Raw genomic sequence first — 24,707 nt, forward strand, 5'->3', positions numbered from 1 at the left:
AAAAAAATGGAGTTGAACCGGCAAAGATTCAAGGTCTTTTAGTCGAAACGGCAAACACACCCATTATGTCGCATTTATGTTGTAAACGTAATAAGTTTGAAGTTTTCCCATTGAAGAATTTGTTAAAAAATTTTACTTACAGTATGTCCCAAAATTCAAATGTCAGCCGGATCTCGTCAAAAGTCACGCGGATACCGGTCTGAAACCACTTCCTTCCGTGTTATTTTTGTGCCATCGGGAATCAGACGAAACGAAAATGAGTGACGTCAAACTCTTGACGAGCAGCATCGTTCCTGTTTTCGTTAAATACGTATGCACATCTTCAACTAGAAAACTACAACGGATTTCCCACCATTCGTGGTCACCATTGTTCGTCAGCATCTTTTTAAATGTCAGCAATCGAGTTTCGATTAATCGATCTTTTATGACACGCAGTTTTGACGTGCACAAAATAGCAAGAACATGCTCGTTTTTTTTTTCAATTGTTTTCTTGTATTCTACAAGTTCCATTAAAACAAAAATCTCGGGACACAAGATGGCCTTTTTAATTCATTTTTAAAGATTTCTTATTATTTGTTGTTGTGTGTTCTTGTTGTTGTTCTTCTTTTGTTTTTTATCTTCATCATCCGCACGCACCACATTTACATACAAGATCGAGCTCGATCGTCCACATTCGGCGGTATCACATTTCACGCATTCCACGAACGGAGGAGGGAAACACGAGCAAAAAATTAAAATTAAAAAAAATATGAAAAATTTGGAGAAGAACACAAACAAACAAAACCAAACGATCGATGGAGAACAGAGAAGAGGGGAGAAACAATTTGAATGTTTTTTTTTTTAAAGAGCAACAAAAATTGAACAAGTCCGACAGACAAGTGAACAAAAACAATTTCTTTTTAAATCAACAACATTTTTTTTTTATTCGTCGATTTTAGAAAAATGTTGGTGAAGAAAGTTTAATTTAAAGAGAAAAAAAAAACACGATTATGTGTGTAGAATGATGTGGTTTCATCATGAAAGGAGAGGAGGCTATACACACACACACACACAAAGAAACATTTGAAATTTTAAAAGAAAAGTGTTATTATAATATTTTTTTTTTTTTTTACTTTCACCAACCAAATCAGAAGAGGAATGGGGGGAGGCCATTAACGAAGATGAATCGAATTTGGCACACGGTCTATTGGAAATTAAAAAGAGACCAATAAAAACTTGAAGAAAAAAATTGTATGTGGGTCATTTTTGAATGCAAATGGAGAAGAAAGTGTCAAAAATGATAACAGCTCAAGTGGGGAAATCTAACATTAGAAAGACCAACACTATTGAAGGAGATGTCGTGCGTTCATCGTGAGACATAATAGTTCCAAGGAATTGAAATGGGAAACTTAAAAATAATCCCCCCCTAGCAAAAACAAAAACAAACATCCGGAATCAAATTCAAAAATCCATTTTTTCTTTTTTTTTTTCTTTTTTATGCAATTATTATTTTTTTTTTTATGCGCGTTTATCTTAATACAAAAAATTATTGACAAATAGAAAACAACAAAAGAAGCGTGTGTTATGTGTGTTTGGAGAAGGGAAGAAAAGTAGTGGGACACGAGATTTTGTAAGTAACAATTGTAGTAGTTGCTAGTACTAGTAGACCACCATCCATTCGATCCGAATCAACTTTCTATTCAAAATCGACCCATCGAATTACCAATGTGTGTGTTTTGTTTGTTTTTTTTTTTGCTTTTTTTTCTTTAATAATTTTGACCCTTGGCGCGCGACAGAACTTTTTTGTTGCACTGACTAGGGGCTCGGGGGTCGCGCATTCCCGTTTTCATCATATCAAATTGTAATATTTAAAAAAAAATTAAAAAAAAAAATAAAAGATTAACCGTGGAATCGAACGCGATTTCTTCTTTAATTTTTGTCGTCTTTCTTTTTAAAAGAATAATGATAATAGTCAATCATTCAAAAGAAAAAGGGGAATCACTTTCGATGGCTGCTGTCGTCGTTCGAACAAGTACAGAGCAAAATTATCTTTTTGCTGGACGGAAGTCGGGTATAGTTTGTTTTTTGTTTTGTTTTGTTTTTGTCCAATTTTCTTTCTCTAACCCCTTTCCCCCATTACGTTTTTTTTTTTTCACTTCTACCCCATCCAATGGCGAAACATTTTTCAAAATCTTAGCCACATTACTTGTTAGTATTCCTAAGGATTAGTCATTATTGTATACATATGGACGCCTTCGCTCTCAAACATCGTCAAGTGAATGTGAAAGTATACCGTTGAAAAATGTAAAAAATTCAATTAAATAGAAAAGAAAAGCAAGACGTGAGGGGTTGGAGCGTGAGAGATTGAAAGGATGTGTTTTGCGTACAAGAGATTTTTCTTTTCTTTGTTGCCATTTGCGTCAGCGCCCCATGCTGCTTGTTATTGCTGAGTTTACTATATCGACCGCTAGATGGTGTTGGCCGGGGTTATCCGTCAATATCGAAGAATTGGACTTTCTCACAGAAAACAGAAGCACTTGCGAGGCTTTGCCATCACACGAACGCTATACCTATATATAATGCGTCTTGTGTGTGTGTGAGAGTAATTTATACATAAATATATCAAGAAGTATTTTCAAATGAAAAAAAAATTGAAAAAAAAAGTCATAAAAATTTTTGTTGTAGACTCGCGAATGTAAATGTAAGCGAAAGATAGAGAAAATGGTCAAATTCATCAAATATGGAAATAAAAAAATAAAAAAAAATTAAAGATTATTGCATTTTTTTTTTTCTTCTTCATTCAAATCAAGTGTTGTGTGCAGGCGCAAGGGTCAAGCGCAAAACGGAAGGGTCTGTAAGTGTTGTCTGTGTATGTGTGTGTGTGTGTGTGTGTGTAGAGAGAGAGAGGCTTTATACAAAGGGCCGGAAGCTGGATGAGACTTTGAGAGCCATGATCAGACAGACGGCCAACAAGGCAGACGATGAAATGGATGTTGGGCTAGTGCCGGAACTGCCACCTCCTCCACTTGCTCCTCCTGCTGCTCCACCCGTGGGTCCGTTGACTATGACGCGTGGCGTCGTTTCACCTCCATTGATTTCAAATTCGTCGGGTCCTGTGAGAAAAAGGCAGAAGAAAAGTTTCCCAAAAAGAGAAATAAATTGTCAAAAATAAAAAAAAAATCCAACATTCATCATCGTCATATCGATATTCATCATACCCGGTTTCTTGGTGGGGCCGAAAATAGTCTCATCTACTCCCCATTCACCGCCTGGACCGCTGCTTGGACCCTGGCCAGAGCCGGAACCGTCCAGATCGCCACCAGGGAAGCCGTGTCCATCGTCATCGGGTTCAGAGTCTGTTCCATCCCAATCGCTACGTCCGTGGCCACCCATTCCAGTTCCAGCGCCACCTCCATTACTTCCTGCAGCGCCATCGCCGGACCCCGATCCGAAATCCTCCATCATCAAAGAATCCGGTTCTGGGGCGGCAACTGTTTTACTAATCAAAACCTATTCAACGATGAAATGAAATTAGCACAACACGTTTTTTTTGTTTTGTTTTGATTTTTAAATTTATGCTAATCATTTCTTACTTGTCGAACGTGTCGTAAACGATCGCTAAGTTGAACGAGATGCGAATCCACGTCGCTTCGTGAAACTCGGACTTCCGCGTTGTACTTCTGAGCTCCAATGCCGTTACCGGAGACAAGTTTCGTGTACCTAAACGCATCACCAAATCATTGAATGATAAACAATTTTAAGGCACATTGATTTAAATGTCTTTCCTCATCATTCATTCAAATTCTAGACGCACACAACACACACACACAGAGGGGAGACAAGAATTTTTCCAATTTCTAGCCCTTAAAAAATAAAATAAATAAATAAATAACGAAAACCGGATTGGTGTCCATTTTCAGGACGTTTGACGAGAAGAGGAAGAAAAAAATAAAAAAAATAAAAAATAAAACTTTTTCTTTCATTGCTGGTGTTGTTTTGTCCCCAGACAGAAGTTATCGGATCTTGTCTGCGATATAGAGAGAATGCTAATATATAAACCGAAAGAGATGGAGCGTAGCCGGATGACGGATCACCTGTTCTCATCTCTTTTCTCGGTTAAAACGAAGAAGACAAAAACAAAACAAGGAACGCGTAAAAATGAGCTTTTTTTTTTTCGTTTTAAGAGGAGAGCGATTCCCATCAAAAAAAGACCAAATTCATCACTTTGTGGGTTCCCTTTTTTCTTTCTTGCTACGAGGGGCAAAAGAAACCGTTCCACAACTTGTTATTTTCATCATCATCATCATCAAAATAAAAAAAAAAAGCTTTTAAAATTTCTTTTTCCTTTTTTTTTTTTTACATATGGAATTCTCTTGTTAGTTCTTTTTTTTTTTCCTTAAAAAACAAAAATTTCCAGAGAGTCGTCCAGGCGACATTTTCCCCTGCGACGTGTAAGGTCAAATAAAGATTCAGAGGAATGTGAGCGCGTCCAGCAAAAGGAAAAAAAGTTCGGATGATACCATCTTTTCGGGTCCCCCCTCTTGTCTCTTCTTGTATGTTATATAAAAAAATAAAATAAATAAATAAAATAAAATAAAAAACCGGTGGCCTGCCGCCATCCCCCCCCTCTTGCTTCACCTATGGCCGTTAATGGAAGCGCGCCCCTTTAAAAAAAAAAAAGCAACGTGTCTCATCTCGATTGAATTGCAATTAATCAACGACCTCCTGCGAGACAGAGAGAAAAACATTTAGAAAAAAAAAGGAATACATAAAATGCGAGTGTGTGTGTGTGTGTGTGTGTGTCGACTTGTTTTTCTTTTTCCAGGTAAACAAATCAAGGTTCGTCAGAAAAAAAATGAAAAGGAAAAGTTGGAGACGAGAAAGAAAAAAAAATGTCACTAGATTTTTTTTTTTCAGCTGCTGCCGCCGGAATTCCTCCTCCCCTATTAAGGCTGGCATTCCGCTCGTCACGCTGCTGACCATTTTAGGTGAGATGGCTGGGGGGGGAGGTCAAGTTAGTGATAAAGAAAAAGAATATTTTTTTTTTTTTCTGCATTAAGAAGCAGCCACACGAATTTATCGGGTGGAAAACGGAAACATCCGCCCAACAACCAGCAAAAAAAAATTCACGATTTTCTTTTTTTAAAAAAAAAGAAAGGTTCGTTATCTCGACGTTTTGTCGCTGCATCCTACCTGGCAGAAATGTCAAATAGCAACGGGCATGGTCATCCTAACCGTTTGTGCAAAGTTTCTAATTTTTCAGGTACACACACACACACACACACACACGCAAAGGGAAGGGAAAAGAAAAGCATTTTTTCTTCCCAAAGAAGGCCAGCCATTAAAAATAATAAGACCCCTCATATGGCGGAGGGGGGTTCTCCTATTCGTGTGTGTGCAAAACAGTTTGGAGACGATAATAATAAAACAAAAGAAAAAAAAAAAATCTCTCTGACTTTTCGTTCTGGGTGATTTCACAAACGACCTGACACACAACAGCCCCATAGCTTCTACGACTCTCGTTATATTGTCTAGCGTTGCTGACTCTCTCTCTCTCTGTCGCTGTCCAATCAGAAAAAGAAAATGAAATAATAATAAAAAATGGACTTGTCGCCATTTTGGCGAGACTTGTCTGACATTTCAACTTCACAAAAATAGATGTCGGGATGACGGCCGCGCCAGTTGTGACACACATTTGAAAATAAATGATTTAAAAAAAAAACATAAAAAAAAAAAATGTTTAGAAATAGAAAAAAAAAAATGAATTTGTATTTACGGTGCAAATCGTTGGCCGTTCCAGCAGTTGGACTGGTCTTCGCTCATGACCGCTTGGAAAGGCGTTCCCGGCTGTGCGCAGACCGCGTCCGGCAGGTTGAGGTAGAAGCCGCGGGCAGCGGCCAACATGGGCAAAAGGGATTCGAGACGCGATTTCAGTCCGCCACCTTGGCCCTCTTCCAAGACGGGACTCAAATCTTCAACGGGTTGAACGAGCGAAGGCAACACCGAAGAGGATTCCGCATCCGAACCGGAATCGCCATCGCCCGAAACGACAACGTCCTTGCCCGTTCCATTTTCGCCGCACATTTTCTTGACCTATTGCAACAAACAAAAAAAACCATTTATTATTGCACCACATTTTTTGGTTTTGTTTTTCTTGTTTCCACTTCTCAAGACTCTTTTCAAATTGGGAAAAGATTTAAAGAGCCAAGAAAATAACGTTTGGAAAGCCTCTCTTCGCCGCACTTCCAAACACGCAATCTCCATTTCGAAATGACTGTTTTCCTCTTCCATTTTCCAACGTGGCTTTATCTTTTTATTTAACCATCGAGATTGGACAGGAGGGAAAAACAAAAATAAAAATAAAAGACCCAACCCGTGTATATATCGTCTTCTAATCGGGGCCGTCTCTCTTTTCTAATCTTTAGCGCTTTGTGTCTCATTTCTTTTTCTTTCCCCGATATTCCAATGTTAAGAGGAGCCAATAAAAAAAAAAAGGGAAGGGGTCAATCGCTTTTGATGTTTCAATCGAAATGCAAAAAAAAAAAGTAAGAAACATCCATCGTCAATCTGCTTGAACAATGCAACTTGAGAGCCACGCCCCTCTCGACTGCGTTCACCTTCTTTTCGACCAGTCATCCGAATTGCATTCGACAAGCGATTTGTTTCAATGCAATTATTATTCATAGACAAGTTCATCTTCAAAGCGAGACAACCTCGTCTCACCTCCCCCGCCGATCATGAATGGTAAAACAAAAAAACAAGTGAAAGTAAAAAAAAACAAAAAATGTGTCGGGGGTGGGGGCTCAACACAAGGCCGGAAGGTGTAATCAAAAAGCCCCGTGGTCCGTTTCACCTAGTAAAGTCTTTAACACGAGTAAAAAAAAAAAAAATAACATCAAAATGCGATCCGTCAACGTCACATACACACACACTTACGGCCAGTGTGTGCAGCCGTACACACCTTTTTCTTTCCAACCCACACACGCAAACAGAGAACGAATAGCTGCGTGAACAATTTGAGCCCACCCACCTGCTTTGAATGAGCAGCTAAAAAACACCCGACAAGACAAAAGGGCGAGCGATCTTCATCCTCAATAACAAAAAAAGAAAAAAGCAATCAGTAAGAAAAAGAAGAAAAAATGTTGGAAGGGACCCCCCTGGTGGTCAGGTGAGGAAACAAAGTCCATCATCCAACCTTTTAAAAATTCCTCATTTCATTTGGGACTGTTACACACGCACAGACCACTGGGAAACGCCCAATTACAACACTTGAACAATCTCATTTTCTTTTCCTTTTCTGCAGTACAACAAAAAATAAATAAAAAAAATAAAAATTGACAAAAGCCCTCGCCCACCCCATGGGGCAGATTTTTTTTTTTTTCTTTTCTTTTCTTTTCATTTTTATTACCGATGAACTGTATCGACTGCAATCATAAAAGAAATCACACTGCCGAGGATGACCCCCCAAAACACATTCCTTACACAAATTAAACTCTTTTTTTTTTGTTGTTTTATTACTCTCTTATTCTGGGGGGTAGAAAATGATTGCATGACGCAAGTTTTTTATTATTGTTATTTTGTTTTCCACCTGATTCACAGAGTGTGGGAAACCGACTGTTGGACGCACCACCCACCTCCTCATTCAACGATTTTTGTTCAACAAAGTCCATGACGTCACGTCGTTCCTTTCATCTTCTTGCACGGCCAACGACAAAGACGTTAACGCGCGCCATACAAATTCAAAAAGGTGTGTTTTGTGCATGTCGTGAGTGATTCGTGAGAGCGCGTGAGCAACAACAAAAACTTGAGGAAAAAAAAGGAAAAAAAAAGCGGAACAAACATTTTAGCGGCCCGCCCGTCGACTGTTGCGCCATAAGAAAATAAACAAAAAAAAAATTTGAAACGACTCCGGATGCCCCCCCATTCCCATTTTTTGAATAAATTATTTTTGAAAAAAAAAAAAATCACATATCAGGAATTGCTGAATTTAGAAACGTGTTCCCCTCTTTCTTGTGTGTTCTCGGAATGACAACATCCGGTTGGGATTTTTTTTTTTGAGGGGGGGAGGAATCTTTTAGACAGTGGTGCTGATGGGGAGTGGTTTATCTGATTGATTTAAGCGATCGACTAAGGTAGGCGGGTAGGACACTAAGAAGAAGAAGAGAGAAAAAAAAAGGTGATCTTAGCACGGAAAAAAAAAAAAAAAGAAGGAATTTCTCAGGTGTGCCGAGAGGGGGGGGGCGGATCTCGTCGTCGGCAAAACGGACACACAAGAAAACTAAGAAAAAAAAAAAAAAAAGAGAAAAGTCACCCAAAAATAGAAGAAAAGCAATTCAGATGCCCATCCCCTAATTCTTCGAAGAGGGAGAAAGAAAACGAACTGCTGTAGAAACAAAAGCGCCCCCCCCCTCTCCTAACACACACGCACATTCCACACACAAAAAGACTTTTCTCTCTCTCTCTCTCTCTTAAAACCAGAAACCTCCAAAAAGACATTCCACATTTTCTTTCTCTTTATTTTATTATTATTTTCGACTCAATTGAAGCAGACCACCTACCCCCACCCTCTCTTCCTACACTTGACTGCTGTTGAAAGCGTCGGGCAGGGCCATCCCAATAATATTTAAAAAAAAAAAAAGTTCAAAGGTTGGATATACACCGGATGTGGAGAATGAAGATGATCACACACACACCGGGCACAGGCCGCCTTACACCCCCCGCCCCGAAAAAAAAAAACAATAATAAAAATATTGTTATTACTTTTCGTGTGTACTCGCCCAGCTACGATATACCCCCCTCCGTGTGTGCAGCCATAGACACTCACACACAACAAGGCCGTCAAAAGAGAAGCATCTAAACCTTAAAAAAAAAATAATGATAATAAAATTGCCTTTGGGTAGTCGTCGTCGTCGTCATCATCAAATGCAGCAATTTAGGAAACTCTCGGGCGTCGTATTTGTCTCAGTTTTACGATTTTCTTTTTGTTTTTAAAGAAAGAAAACGAGAGAGAGAGAGGCGCACACAATTTCAATCAAAGGATAAGAAGAAACAGACCACAGATAACCACCACCCCCCGTAGATAACCCTTGTTTAAATGCGTGATTTTGATGTGTGTGTGTGTGTGTGTGTTTTTCCATGGGGTGTGTGCGTTCCCGATTCCCTCGGCAAGGTCCTTTTGTTTCATTTGGAACGCAGGGAATTACGACACACACACACCTGGTGCTGATGAATCCTATCGGTGCGGGCAACATAAACTAAAAAAAAATGCAGCCGAATAGAAACGCAAACAAGAGAAGGAAAACAAAACAAACGCGTGATACTACGTACGCACCTCCAGACGCTGACGGTTAAAACGTGCGTGTGCGTGCCATCAAACGCTATCAACATCGTACGATTCAATTGTTTGATCAATGTTCGCCCTTTTCTTAATAATAAAAAAAAAAATGAAGGTGAATCAACAACTGACAATCCGCCCCCCCCCCCAAAAAAAAAATGCTGATGGGATTAATCAAAGTTAACCTGTAGACGTATAGTTCAACCTTGAAACGTCTTCATCATAGAAAAGCTACGACGTTTCCTGGAACGACAACGTCTAAACGAAGGTTATAAAAAATGGCGGATAATTGTATCGTCTATGGCAAAACATTCGACGACGCTCACCAATTGTTTCTTGAAAAAAAAAAAAAAAAAGTGTTCCAGAAATTGAAAACCCCCTCCCCCCACCTACCAAAACGGGTCAAACACATTCCATTTGTCGCGACGAACGTTATATTGTCAACCCCATAAAAAGTCATGTTATTGTTTTGTTTCTTTTTTTTGTGTTTTTTTTTACAAGTCCTCCATGTTGCCAACAAGTCGCCAGGGCACTGTTCCAGCATGTCGGCTCTTCTTTCTAACGGATCTCTCTGAACCAATCAATAAAAAAAAAAGAACCCTAACATGTCGTCCTTTGTTAGTTTCTCGGATTTTTCCTTTTATTTCACAAAGTTATGTCTAACCCCCCTCTCTGTCCTCCGCCATTCTTTTTGGCAAACAGTCAGAAAAATAATCAGATCGATAGCAAAAAAAAAAAATAAAATAAAATAATTTGTTTTACACACGCAAAACGTGTACGCAATATCGACGGCTAGAGGGCGCGCGTTCGATACTGTCCACCTTTCGAAGAACAAAACTGGCATCCCTTTTGATTGATCATTACCTGGAACACGGGCCACCATTTGCATACGTTGTCTTGGTAACGTCGCCACCCAATCAAAATAGAAAAAGAACACACACAAAAAAAAAAAACTGACCTTCTTTTCAAGGAGCGGTCCGTTCTCCAAGGCGTACAAAACAGCTTCGGACAATCGGCTGTCGACGGATGAGAGGATATCGTGCGGACCGAGATCGGCCACAGCAGCTCCGGCCTTGTTGAGCAAGGCGGCCGCTAGTCGCTCCATGGCGTCGACCCATTCGTTCCACGGCTGATCGACATCGGCCACAGCGGCCAGACATCCGCGGGCCACGTTCGAACACAAGCCGCTGCAAACTTGGCCACCGCTTCCGACGACGATGGGCTGCTGCCGTTTCAGGGCTCGACACTGGGCGCAATAGGTGGCGCGCAGGAGAGCATCGCGGCACTGGCTGTTCAACTCGACGTGATCGGTCGCGTTGAGGACGCGAGCGCCCAAATCGAGGGCCGACAGGAGCGAACGGACCGCGTCCAAACTGCGCGCAAGGCTGTTGGCCAGCCGGCGTGGAATCTCGCCAAAAGGGCGCAATTCAGATTGGGCGTGACGCAGACAGTCGACGTAGTCCTGCGGCAAGCGCTGGCCAACGCTGTCGGCCGGCAACGGCGGCTCTTGGACGCTGCGCGGGCTCTGGCCGTAGAGCCGCGGGAAGAGGTCGTCGAAAAATCCGTTGACCGCGTCACTGACGTCCGCCGGATCGCCACCCATCCCGTCGGCCGACGACGAAACGAAGCGCTCCAATTGGTCGAACAGCTGCTGGATGGGCTCTTTGGCCAGCAGCGCCAGTCGCTTGTACAACTGGCCAAACATCGTCTGCGTTTTCACCATCGATGCTCTGACGTGTTGCACCACTTGACCTGAAACATTTTTTTTTATGTCATTATTTTTTTTTTAATTAAAAAAAACATTTCAATTTAAAACTTTTGCGTGAAAATGGACAACAAGAAAAATAAGGCAATTATTATTTTTTTTTTTTTGCCGTTTGGCAACAAGTTGAAAAGATCCATTGCAAAGCGCCAAGATGACTAGACTCTTCGCGCATCTCATTAAACAACCGGCGCACTAAACAAATAAAAGCAGATCCGCTATTTTTGGCACTCGCATTTCTTTTCTTTTTTTATGAAAGCCGTGCAGACGCAACCCGTTTCTTTTCTTTTCCTTTTTTTCGGTTTGTTTCTACGAGGGGAGATGGGGGGAAAGGGAAAAAACAAGTCGATTTTTTTGTTGTTTTCTTTATTTCACGTAATCAAAGACGAAGTATAAAACGGCGACTCGTGACGATAAACAAAACCAACAAAAAAATAAATAAATAAATAAATAAATAAAAAAAAGAGTTGCAAATGCGTAAACATATCGGGACGACATTGAAGAGATTCAAGGTAAGAGAAACATTTTGTTTCTTTTTTTATTTAAAAAGGGAATCGCCTTAAATGGTAAAGAACTGTCGATTCCATCGGCATTTGTTTATCTTTCCTTCTTTTTTTCAGAGTTATCAGTCGAGTGCAAATTGGTAAACAGCAGACGAGCTACGTGTTATAAGAAATAAAGAAATTTCGTTCAAAAAATCCCGCCAGGGTGACACACCCCAATTTTTTTCCCCAAAAAAAAAACAAAAAAAAGGGTTTAAAAATAACAGCTGGCCAACACAGGGCAGGAAGATGGGGGCAAAATTCCATCATCACCATAATTGATTGGATTAGTGTCATAAAAAAAAAATCTTTTTACACCCAACTTAAAAAAAAAAGAGGAAATGATTGCGCAATTCGGATACAAAAATTGAATGAAATGACTCCCCCTCCCCCCCCCCTTTTTTTTTCAAGTCTCCTCTCTCTCTCCGGGTTGCCACAAGAAATACGAAGAGATGGCAAAAAAAAAAAGAAAGGGGGAGGGGGTGGAGGGCTTTTTTTTTTTATAATTTAACGGCTCTTGAATTTCTTTTGTCTCGAGTGTACCCAGGTTAAAAAGGTGGCGGCTTTTATTTTTTGTTTCTTCTTCTTCTTCTTCTTCTTTTCCCCAAAGGTAAATATAATATAAGAATGAAAAAAATAAAAGACGACGACGACCGGCGACCAAATGGAATGCCAGAGCCCTGCGGCCCCCCCCCCTTTCCTACTCGTCCTGCGGAAAGAAAAAGAAAAAAGGTAGAAAAACAAGAAGATGGCCCTCAACTCCCGTGTGTTCCAGTTTCTTTCCACTCATTCCCACAGAGGGTGAAAACAAGAAAAAGAACAAAAATCCGTCACCATAATTGTTTTCTAACCTCACCACCACCACCTACCTCCTTCAAAGGCCAAAAACAAAACATATTGCCCATACGCATCCTCCTTCAAACTTGTGAATGGCTGAATTGCAGAATAATAATTTTGCCTTTTTTCGAGAAAATTGAACCATCACACACACACACAATTGGAAAGGGGGGGGGGGTCTTGTCGCGACGGCGCGTCTCCCATTTTATTTTTTTTTTATGAGCGGAGAAAGAAGAAGAAAAAAAAAAGATACACATTTCACCATTTGATTTATGAACGTCTGCGACAATCGTCGTCAAGTGCATCTTTTTATTACCTCTCGACGCCGCCGCCGCCGCGAGTCTTTGAACTATTTATTTTATTTTAAAAGTTGAAGGGGAAAATAAAAATCAGATCCATTTCCTTATTACATTTACTTTAAATGGGAAAAGGCTTTTCTTATTCATTTTGTTATACACACACAAATACAAACTCGATTCAACTCGACAGATCCGGACTTCCTTTTCTCTCCCCCAAAAAAAAAAATCCACCCTTCCCCAATTTTTTTTTTTCATCAAGTGCAGAAGTAATTAAAAAATTTATGTTCGGTAGTCAAAGGGGAAAGAAGAAAAAAAAAAAGTCTTCAGTTAACTATTGGAAGAATTATGATACAAGAAAAATTGAGCCATTTAAAATCTACCGCCCTGCCACCCACCAATAAGAAATCTTCTCCCTCAATTTCCCTTTTTTCTTCTTCAAACCCCTCCACATTCGTTAAGTGGGCAAAAAAAAAAAATAAAAAAATCTTTCGGTATTTCTTGTCATGCCGGTTTTTTTTTCCTCTTCTTATCGCTCCCCCCAACGAAAAGCACAGGTCAGGCCACCCAGGTTACCTTTCTCTACTACAGTCGCCAGCTGACTTGTTTTATTTTTTATTTTTTGTCTTAAATTTTAATTTCGGTGTTTGTCTTCTTCTTCTACCGTGTTTTCTTAATCCACATCCCCCCCCCTTTTTTTTACGAGCAACCATCAAAGGCCATTAGTGTGCAACGTTGAGAGAATTATGAAAAAAAAAAAAAAAGACGGGAGCTACTTGCTCCCCCTTTTATTGCAATTAAAAAATGGTTAACAATCACGTTAGTTGTTGCTCCGAGAAAGGGTTGTTCAATCGAGAGTCTTTAAGTACAACACACGTCCTGCGCATCGCCTTGTTAAATATTTATTTAAAAGAAAGACTCTGATAAAATGAAATGAAATAAAAACGTACGGCTTAACAACGTTTGATCACGCGCTTCGTGTACACGCAGACGACAATAAATTCCTTTCTCCCGACGGACAAACTTTGTGTATCTTTTGTCTTATTATTGCCACTTTTAATACTGACAACGCCTCGAGCGCGGATTGGTTTTTTCTTTCTTTCAAAATTAGTCAATACCCCAATATTCTATTAATAAATTTGGATTTCAAAATAATAATACATCCGACGACGGATGTGATCAAGTCGCACCCGTTTTTTTCTTCTTTTCCTTTCGAATTGACGTCATCTCTCAAATAGAATATTTGCCAACACACCACCCTGTTCCGCAGTTGGCCAACAATCACGTTATCTCCACCGTTGCCTCCCGAACATTCAGAATTTTCACGAATTCATTTTTCAGCAAATACATTGTAAAAAAAAAATGGAATAAAATTCACAACTCTATGCCGATCCCCCCCAGGGCAATGTCTAAATGATGAATCGAACGTCATTGCATGGGTGGGCGGGAGTGTACGGTAAAAAAAAGAAAGAAAAGAATCGGGTGTGTTTCCATTGGCCCGGAGTGTCGAGATCGTGACTCACGATGACACAACATCCTCTAGCACAGCGAATTTTTTTCTTTTTCTTCTTCTTCCTCTCGATTGAGAGGCATCAAAAGGAAAAGTACAAGAGAGTCGATGACGAATGAAACAGGATCGTCGACATGGCAAACAGCCGTTTCTTTACGCCGAATGGATCGTTCGTGCAGATATGACACGCTCCGGCAGAATTTCGATGCGACGATCGAAATCTTGTCGTTTCGCTTTCGGCACTTTCGCTGCGACGTTCAATTGTCAATCGGCAAATTCAACGTCATCTTAACGATCAATACATCCCACTCACGTTGTCTTCTACTGAAAGAAGAATCTCTTCAAAACATTGACCTTCACATCCATAACATTTTTCTTTTCTTTTAGTTTCAGTCTGAGGTAGTTGTTGCTATCCCAAAGATAGCCGACCCTCTTTTCTTTTCTCTGGCAACGTCGTGTTCACAGTTCCGTGAAACGTACCCAGAAAAAACGAACCTCTTTTTTTTTTCTTTCTTCCCCCCATTTTTCCTTTCGGGAAATGTCAAACAAGAATGGCCAAAAAAGGAGATGCTACTCAAGTAAATAAACAATTTCAATTTGAAAAAGAAAAATGTACCTTGAATGGCAGTGGACGATTGAGTCAGTGTGTGCCGCAATTGGTGACTCGACTGGCGAACAGCGTGATGGAAATCAGACGCGGCTGATTGTCGGAGTGCCGACTCAACATCAGCTGGACAACATGTCCGTTCCCCTTCGCAAATCAATCCAGCCCCACCTTTACACACAAACACACACAAAAAAACAAATGTAATTAACATTAAAATATTTCTTCGAAATTCTTAAATTAGATTTTTTTAATTTTGAGGGGAACGGCGTGTGGGAATTAGTTGTTTAGAAAAGGACGTTGTTGACACGGTCGCATTCATAGTGTAGCCGCGGGAAAATTAAGAAGGGAAGGGAAAAATTTCCATAAATATCTGATAGAGAGAGAGAGAGACCGCAGCTGCTGAATACAGAACCAGCACGCCCCCCATTGATTCCCGCGGTACAAAAAATCGAGGCCGCCGAAACGAGGGGAGAAAGGGGAGGGATTGTAACAACAGCGTCCCGGCGGTTACACACACCGCGCGTTTACATCCAAACCATCGGCGCTCCCCCAGACAGGAATTGAAAAAGAAAATGTAATTTAAAAAAATATTTTTCGTCCATGTGTCGACACGTTTCTAAACATTTGCAATTATTCGGTCCATCTGCTCCAACATTTATCGCTTTGATGAGGGGCTCAATGTTTGGCGCGAGATTCAAACAGTTCCCCTTGAAATGACGTGACGCGTCTGGCAACAAAGTTCTAAATTCAGCAACCTCTTTCTGTTTGTTTAGCCGAAATAAATAAAAAAAAAAAAAAAATCTTTCCGAATTTGTTTTCTTCTATTTGGTCTGACCACTTTCTGTTATTGGCTTGTCGGTTTGGTGCATTGCTTTCTATACAAACATTTCACATCTGTGACATAACGCACACCACGGGAAAATCAACAAAGTCGCACACACGGAAACAAGGCGATGATGTATGAATTTTTGCTACAGCGTTGCCGCTCATTTCTATTGGACTGCACGCAACTTTGCTGCGCCATTTGGACGCCAGTCAACACACCGACCTTGGAGTCCCGCATCTTTCGGCCACCCCCCACTTTATTTTTCTTTTCAAAACGATGAATTTTCATCACCTAATGCGAAATGACGGGAGCTTTCCCTGCCAAGTTTTCCTCCTACCGTTCCACCTACTCAACTCCTCCCACCTCAACCCCAATTCATTATCGGCGAAATATTTACAAACAAAACAAAATGAAAAGGACATGGCATCGGAATCCCGACGACGTTTCTTTTTCTTTTCTTTCTTTCAAGTCACAACAAATGAAAATAGAGCATTGTTTTGCGTCTTTTGTTTTGCTTATAGCGTTCAAAATTGTGGAAAGAAAAAATTGGATAGACGATGCTCTTAAAAACTTTTGTTTCCTTGGCCTCTATTGATTCAAGTGATAAAAAAGAAATAACGTCGGGAATCGATAACGAGGTGATAAAAAAATACTCCGTGTCCGTACACGTTTATTGCTACTCTACTTAACTATTTCGGTTAGGTAAATATAAAATGGAATCCTTTTTTTTAATGAGCGCGGTGAGAGGGAGAACAAGAAAAAATCGTGCGATTGCAGTGACATCATGCGGCGGCCATCAAACCGCCTCGTGTACAATTTAGAAAGATTCGCTGCAATTTCTACGACAAAACTATTTCCCCATTTAGAATATGATAATAACAATAAAAAAAAAACGTTTTGTGATATGCATTCGTGATGGGTGTTAGTATGGTTTGGGTTATATTCGACCACAGCGTGAGTGCTCACGAACTTTCCATTTGCGGCGTAAAAAGGGGGAAGAAAAGAATCATTTTTTGTTTAAGAAATAACAAGTTGTAGTTCGGTACTAACCTGAGACTGGCGAATCACTAACCATGGCAGTATGAGCCAGTTTGAGTGACGTCATGACATCGCCAACAGAATCACACGATTCTCCTGCCGACGTTGATGAAGCCGGTAATGCACTGGCCATCAAATTTTGCTGCATCAACACGACCACCAAAATGCTGCACACTCGCAACATTGAAGATATCATTTCCATATTTTGATTGCTAATACCGACTTTTTTTTTTGAAAGAAAATCACAGACACACAACCCCAAAAAAGGTTCGGCAACACAGTTAAAAATGAAAAAAAGAGGAGGAAAAATCTCTTTTGTGAAATGGAAATGACTACGTGAAAAAGAGTTGCCGGGTTTTTTATGTTAATCCAGATGGCGCGTGACAAGACACACGCGAAACAAAAAAAAAAGGGTAGCTCGTTTCGTCCTCCACGCGTTTTTTTTTCCCCTCCAACATCCACAATGATGCAGGATGAAAAACAAAACACTACGCACAGGCAGACACACAAGTACACTACACGGAAAGCACGCGATTTCAAGAGAATCACCTCAGCACTTTTTTTTTAGTCTTTTTCTTCTTTAATTAAAACTTGTTCGACGTAACCACTTGTCAGAGAAATTGTATCAAAAGATAAAAAAAAAGTAATAGTTAAAAAAAAAAGGAGAAGTTCAACGTGGTACTTGATTCAAAAGGTGGGTATTTAAAAAAAAAACGGGTGAAGGGGGGTTAGAGCTGTGGCGGCGGCGACAGCTACAGAGCGCGGCCAACACTTGACTGAAAGGATCCGGTTCAACCCCGGGCCCGACATCAACACCGGTGACGTCACAACAACGACAGACTGGGGTACATAAAGGGAAGGTTTTTTTTTTTTTCGCTTCTCAAAAGGCGCCCAGAAAGAGAAGGCAGGGGGCGGAGCTTATTATATGCTCCACTCCTCAATGGCACGTTGCCAACAAGTTCAGTGGCGCCTCTAGCGGCTAGTGGAAGGTTTCCTAGCTCTCTCTTCTTCGTTCGTCTTTTCCTCCTTTTCCATTTCTTAAATAATAATAACTTTTATATGCATGTGTATAAATATATCTTTCTTTTCTTTTGAAAAAAGAAGAAGACGATGTTTTTTTTATTTTTTATTTTGCGTTCGGGAGTGGAGTGTAGTGGTGGCGCTGTGCCAAAACCCCCCTCCCCCCAACATTCCATTTCCTGAAAGCCTCACACATACACACACACGCCATACAGACAGCAATTTTTTTAGCTTTTGGCTTTCAGCGCTCTTCGAAACATCTTTTAGACTCGTGCACTACTTTTCTCTCATCCTTCGGGAACGATATTTATTATTATCATGTACAATACGGAATTCTATGATGAGCAACAACAAAAATGGGAACTCTTTGTTTTTGTTTCTATCTGGGTGTGAAAAAAAAAAGTTAACATTTAATTCCCAACTGATGTTTTGCAAAAGGGGGGTAGGATATGGCGTGTGGAACGCACGGGATGAGCTGCAGCCACATGGGGCTGTTGTTTGGGCAATCGAACCACGAGGAATCAAAACTTTTTCACTCATTTGACACACCAACTGACGTTCAGGGGGGAGGTTTATTCTTTTGACTTGACTACTGGCTTGTGAATTAACAAGATGCTGATTATGCCAAAACCAGTAAGACGATATATATTGTTCTCCGCAAACAAAAAAAAAAGGAAAGTATCAAAAGAGATGGCAGTCAGCTGACGAATGATTCTTCCAAGTCTAGGCTTTTGTGCTGCGCCAACAACAAGAGGAAGAAATCAGAAAGAAAAAGAATTGAGTCTTTAGCAAGCAGGACACAAAATGTTTCTTGATTAATTGAGAGAGTATCTCTTTAGCAAGGCCCGAGGCAAAAGAAGAAGTTTCGCTGTTGGTTGCAGTAATTTCTCTTCTCCAACTATGTGATGTTGCTCAACCGTGCGTGAAAAACCTCTGGCCGCGTGTGTCCTTCTTCGTTTGCTCTCGATTGGAGTTGCGCCCATGGCCGAAATGTAACCACGTTCAAGGATCAATATCTCGGGGTTGACTCCTTTTTTATTCTCAACATGGAAAGAGACTATTGTTGCCTTGTCTCGGACAAATGGGCTCGTTCGACTCATTAACGAAGACATATCAGTTGTCTCTCTAAGATCGTACCATGCAAAAATGTTTCTAGTTCATCTCATCTAACAATTGAATTATACACATGAGGATATCATGCGATGCACAGATAGGATCGGCTTTCGCCTTGAACTTTTGTTTTTCTTTACGCTAAATAACAAACAAAAAGGCTGAAATTTATTGGCCAGTAAGGCAACGCCATCTGTAGCCAATCGGGGACCCTTAAATCGTTTCTAAATCTCAATTCAATCGACTTTTAGAGGGGGAAAAAAAGGGCAGAAACAAATGAGCAAAACAAATGAATTGGAAAAAGAATGAAAATACAATTCGACCCTCTGGTTTTTTTCTTCTTTTCCTCACCCTCCCACATACTTATACCGATAAGCTCTCCTCTTTCTTCCCCTTTTAGATAGTCATACACGGGAATTAAAGAATTTTGAATGACTTTATCAAACACACTCCATACATGTGCGCTGGTGGCGGCCTGAAAATGAGAAAGGGCATGTGTGGTATGCATCGAAAAATCTTAAAAAATAAAAGAAAGGAGATTTTACCAGGTAGGTATTATATTGCAGACAGCTAAAGAGTCCGTGTCGACCTTGGGGGAGGGAACGGGGGCGCCAGGTAGGAATCAATCAAATAGACGAGTCTCCCGGGGGTGGTGGTGGATCTCAGGTGAGAGACAACGATGGCGACAAAATGTATGCATATAAAGCAACAAGTAGTCCCAACAGCGAGGTCAGACGAGTTCAAACAAGGTCAGACACGTTTTTTTTTTAGGACTAAAAAAGACATTCCCTTACTCTTCAATAAAATGGCGGCCATGAAATGAGACACGAAGCAATTTTTTTGTTGTTGCTTCTAGTCCCTTCCCACTTTTTTTCTGTACTCGTGTCATCATCTTTAATTGAGGAGAAAGGGAACGATACAATTTCAAAGGAGGGGTGGGCAGAAAAAGGTGGCCATGTTTTCCACTTGAAAGGTTTCTGACAAAACGACAGCTTTGATTTCTTTTTTCCACGCTAATTTGTTCTCGTGGCACGGGCATATTTTTAACAGCTCAATTGGCTGAATTTTCTTCTTTTCCCAAATATGTAAAACGTGCCATTTTTACAAGGTTTCAGCATGTTGTGTCATTCGAAAAAATACGAATACAAATAGACCAGGTACGATGGAGGTCAAATGCAATTAAAATGTATGGATTCATTTGATCTCTCCTTTTTCTACCCCCTCAAGGCTAAGGAAGTTTTGATTTAGACCACCAGGCCAAGATACTCCTACATGTGTCATTTTTCTCCCCATCCAATCAAAAGTATCAAATGGGCTATTATAAATCCAATGGATGCTCTTTTAAATAGATATTAAATCACAACAGTAGAATAAGCTAACACATGGATGGAACGAAATAATGTGAAACATAATCTTTTTTCTTTTCTTTTAGTGTGCATAATGTGCCTTCTCCGTTGCCGGGCATATATCGTATGAAAATGTAATATCTCACAGATACATAGAAAGAAGACAAGGGGTACAAGGCAAAAAGGTTATGAAGGTACACGATCGATCAAGTGGGGTGGGAAGCAGCGATGGATTGGAAACCTTTGAATGAAAAAAGGGCGTTCTAAATAGTACATGTGTGTACGTGATTTTCATCCGTCTACGGAAGCCGGACGCCATCCTCTTCATAAATATCTTATACAAGTTCATACCCCTCTAGTTCATGGAATTATTATAAACTCACGCTTCTTTTTACTAAGCAGAGTCACGCGAGTTTTCCCCATCCAATGCAGGTAGTTACTGAGATTTGACAAGGGGAAAATAATCTTTTGAAGAGGAAGGAAGTGCCGTGGTGGTTTAAACCTTTACAACAGACATCGATCGTGACTATTTGATCTGTCTGTCAGTGTGTCGAGGACCTCTCTCCACTTCATGACCCATGAGTTACACACTTGAGATTATATAAAAGTGTCTCCTGTTTCATCCTAAATGTCACGATTTTTGCATAATGTCCTGAAAATTCAAAACATTTCTTTTCTTATCTTTTTAATTGAAATTTACGTTTGACAGTAACAGACGTCATCACTTTTACAATTGCAGACAAATGATATGATTTATATCCATCATGACGTTGAGCTGTGTAACACTTTGTTTGTGTGACGAGTGAAGCGAAGCAATTGTCGCGCATGCGGAAAAGATCACCAGCTTGTCTACAGTTACGTAACGGATGGAAAGGTCGAATTGGTATGTTACACTAAACAACGTTTTACGGTGTGGTTGACGCCTTTTCAACTTGAAGTCATCTCGACTGCAACAAGTCACCTTTTTATTTGGCTTTTGAACTTTCTCTTTAGTTTCAATTGCAACGTTGCTCACTGTGTAACTCTATAGCGCATTTTCGCAATGGAATTCGTTACGCAGCACTGTTTTTTGCTTACAAATTCTTCGGCAAAACTAGATTACATTTCGCGTAAATATATCGCATGCATACAAAACCGCCCATGATATTCTTGAATTTGCCATCTCATCGTATTTCGACATGTAATTTGATGTTTTCTTTTTTCCCAATACTTGTCCTCTTTTTTTCTTTTGCATTCCGATCAGCAGCGTGAATGCTTTCTATGCTGACCGGACGTGACAGCTATCCAAATTCATTCATCGATATCTATCCCAAACCAACCAGACGGAGATCCCCTGACAAAGTTTCTTTTTTTTTTTTTAAATATATGCATGGAACGAATTCAAAGAATTTCTGTCCCTTTTTACTTTAAAAGTTTTCCTTTTTTTTTTTCTGCTGAATTTGTCGTGACTTCCTTGTGAACTCTCGAATTGGAATTTTGGTTGATGGCTATTCAAATATTGAGTTGGTGGGTTCCTATTAATGTCTTCTTTCCTCAACGGTATTCTCTAATGGTGAACCGAGGGCAGATCCATTTTTCAAGACGGAAAAGAAGTCACGCATTGGTGAACGAGATGCAATCTCTGAAAATGTTTCGTCTTTGTTCAGTTCGACGGACAAACTTTAATTAAATGCAAAGATAAACGATCAATAATTTCACGGTTGATTCCACTCTAACCTTATTAATAATGTCTTCATTTCACGAATGTTTCGAACAGCTAAAAGCGTGCCAAAAAAAAAGGGGTTGTCTCATTAGTCATTCGTTGTTGACATTTCATTACTCACGTCTAGTCTTCCATTAACTTTTCCATTATTTAAAGCTTTTGTGGCGTGAAGGAGTCAACAACAGCTGGAGTAGATTCCAATGTTGCAGCTGGACCGTTCTGCCCTGCGGGAGAAATGATTTACAAAAATGTTGGACGGAAATGATCGTCATCTATCGACCAACTGGACAACGAATCCGTTCTAAAGTAAACTGACCTAAAATCCGTCTAACTTCTTCCGTTTTGCCTATGGCACCATACGCAATCCGGTAACGATGGGTTCCTTTTATTTTTCCAAAACGCAAACGTGACGTGTTCAAGTTGACTGACCTGTGTGCATAAATTTAAATTTAAAAAGAAATGACAAGAAGCCAAAGTTCAACAAAAAAAAGGGCAAGCCATTTTTCCCTTATTAAAATGAGTCCCACTAGAGCTTATCAAATCCATAGCTTATGGGACACTTATAGTGCAGCACTAAAATTTCCCAAATTCATACAGGTGCAATCGTATAAGGTATCCGTACACTTTGCCGTGCACTTTTCCGTCTCTCAGCCGATCCCTGAAATGAAATTTTTTCTTATTTTCTTCAAAAAATGATAAGTTTCTGAATGTATGTCAGGAAACGGCGAAGCTTTCCCTCTACGACAGTAATAATTTAATCAAAACGAAAAGCGATTGGAAAAATAGATCCATGCAAATGGACCGCTAAAAGGATCACAGCGTTCGTAATACGTTTTTACGTCTACATTCTTGGACAGTTCCATGAAATCTACCTAGAAACTTCTATAAATTAATCCGCAGGAAGAAAAGTCTTGAAGCTCTAGAGACACTCTGAAATTCTTTAAAAAAGAAAAAGAAAAAAAGGTGAACAAAGTACTAGTTACAAATGGGGTTTTTACAACTACCCAGCAACATACTATTTTCCCTTATTATTAATGCTAGTGTTGTGTAATACCTTGTTTACGCCATGTCAAGATCATTTCTAACATTTTGGGGTCATGGATTCATTTTTCATTGCTCGGATCACCAGATTGCGGCAATATAACTCCACCAGTCAGCTAAATTAACATTTTGCCACGGCATGCAAGGGTACAATAACACTGATAAGACAAGATCCTTACGAGGTGTTTAAATGGGAACATATCGGCGTTACAGTGATCTGTCATTAGGAATTAAAAACTGTTTCCAACAGAATTAAGAATGATAATTTAACGAGTTTGTTGTGTGGAGAAGTATACGTACCAGCAGTTAAAGCGCACTTTTAAAAAAATTTATTAATTAAAATCTTGGGCTGTAAATGCCAGAGGGTACTTATTGCGTTATTGCACGTTCTGTGCTAAGTTTTAATACGAACGTGCAAAATTTACTTAAAGGGTAATTGCGGATGGAGTGTACGTGATACGTATGGTACGAAAGGTCCATTTTTGATCTTTTGATGCAAGGTGACATATTTTGTAATAAGATGCTATCGACGTGTGTTGAAAACAACCAAATTCACCAGCATGAAAAGACCAAAGAATGTCGCAATGGAAGCAGATTGCTCGAAGTTTACTATGAATTTGATAATTTTAGCAGCCAGTATCTATCTTTAAAAAAAAAAAAAAAAAATGAAAGCCCGGAGGAAGAATACGAACAACCACCAGAATTTGTTAAATTGTGTTATCACCAAAAGCATCAGGAAGATAGAAATTATTGCGTCTTTGAAGAGGCAAACATAAATTTAAGTTTACCATGAATATGTAAATGAAACTTGTGTTACAAAAAGTGATGTTAATTATTTTAACTGGAATGGATGAGTTGGAACAACTGTTTTTTCAACTTCATAAACAGCAGCTAACATTGCCATGAAATGGATATAAAAGAGTATGGGATTTTTTTTAGCAAAATAGAAGCTGTTACGTCACTAATGAAGATAATAGAGATGCTCCTTCTAGTAAGGTTCGTTTCGCTAAATTTTGTTTTAACTGGGGGCGCTTAAAATTTTTTATGCATAATATTAGAATGAAAAAGGAAATCTGGTTATTTAGTTCTAAGTTTTCATCTAACGATTACAAGGGTCAATGAGTTTTAAATAAATATTACGTATAACGTATTAAAAAGGTTGATGTTTCGTTATTCGTGCACGAGGAAGCCCTTGAAGACGGCCCTTATAGGAGGGGCCATGCCGATATCTTTAAGGGTTTAAAACGAATTGTTTGATGAAAGACTCACCGATTTTGAAGAACTGTTTCATGTGCATGGTAGAATTAATGGACGTAAAAGAATCCTAGTTTGTTTTTTATTTTGAGTGCGTTTTTTTACTCCCTGAAGCCATCTATCGGTCGTGGAGTGTTGTTAGTTAAACGGTTTAGCTGGATTTAGTTGTGGGCTTGTTTTGTACATCATAACATAGCTAAAAACAAAAAAAAATCAATGAATCAGACATAAAGAATTAAATGTGTCAAGTGGCACTCGGTAAGGACTAACTTGTTCCAAACATTGACATTTTCATTTATAATGGTTTGCCACAACGTGCCAGATCGTACTGGCGTGTCAGGAGCGACCAAATTGTCCTTTAAATAGCAGACTTTCATGCCACCTAACGTTCAATTAATCTATTGTTCCTGTCTTAAATAAACAAATATGCCACCTAGCGATCAACTAATCTATTTGATGACGGACTATTTTTAAAAACGTCATCTATGAGAGGAACACAGACT

The 24,707-nt window shown here is 39.7% G+C and overlaps 1 protein-coding gene and 1 long non-coding RNA gene across 2 annotated transcripts; both read right to left on the bottom strand.

The window, feature by feature from the left end:
• Positions 1–566: 566 nt before the first annotated feature.
• Positions 567–17,510, bottom strand: LOC116932446 (glypican-5). The gene is made up of 7 exons (XM_032940228.2): positions 16,744–17,510; positions 14,877–15,035; positions 10,272–11,065; positions 5,756–6,072; positions 3,573–3,699; positions 3,198–3,489; positions 567–3,092 (listed from the first exon to the last, which is right to left on the bottom strand). The coding sequence occupies exons 1-7, from the start codon at positions 16,931–16,933 to the stop codon at positions 2,890–2,892; spliced, it is 2,082 nt and encodes a 693-aa protein (XP_032796119.1). The 5' UTR covers positions 16,934–17,510; the 3' UTR covers positions 567–2,889.
• A 1,689-nt stretch (positions 17,511–19,199) lies between these two features.
• Positions 19,200–24,704, bottom strand: LOC123476835. The gene is made up of 5 exons (XR_006651734.1): positions 24,475–24,704; positions 24,220–24,400; positions 22,226–22,338; positions 19,407–22,133; positions 19,200–19,336 (listed from the first exon to the last, which is right to left on the bottom strand). It is a non-coding gene; the product is annotated as an uncharacterized LOC123476835 (long non-coding RNA).
• Between the last annotated feature and the right edge of the window lie 3 nt (positions 24,705–24,707).

This window comes from Daphnia magna, linkage group LG10 (assembly GCF_020631705.1).
Source record: "Daphnia magna isolate NIES linkage group LG10, ASM2063170v1.1, whole genome shotgun sequence".
NCBI lineage: Eukaryota > Metazoa > Arthropoda > Branchiopoda > Diplostraca > Daphniidae > Daphnia > Daphnia magna.

What these genes read in the sequence shown, in the direction of transcription:
- LOC116932446 (XM_032940228.2), bottom strand. Translation starts at nt 16,933, where the DNA reads ATGGAAATGATATCTTCAATGTTGCGAGTGTGCAGCATTTTGGTGGTC. An exon ending in TAGTGATTCGCCAGTCTCAG is followed by an intron (nt 15,036 to 16,743) that starts GTTAGTACCGAA and finishes TTGTGTGTAAAG; the next exon opens with GTGGGGCTGGATTGATTTGC. An exon ending in GACCGCTCCTTGAAAAGAAG is followed by an intron (nt 6,073 to 10,271) that starts GTCAGTTTTTTT and finishes TTGTTGCAATAG; the next exon opens with GTCAAGAAAATGTGCGGCGA.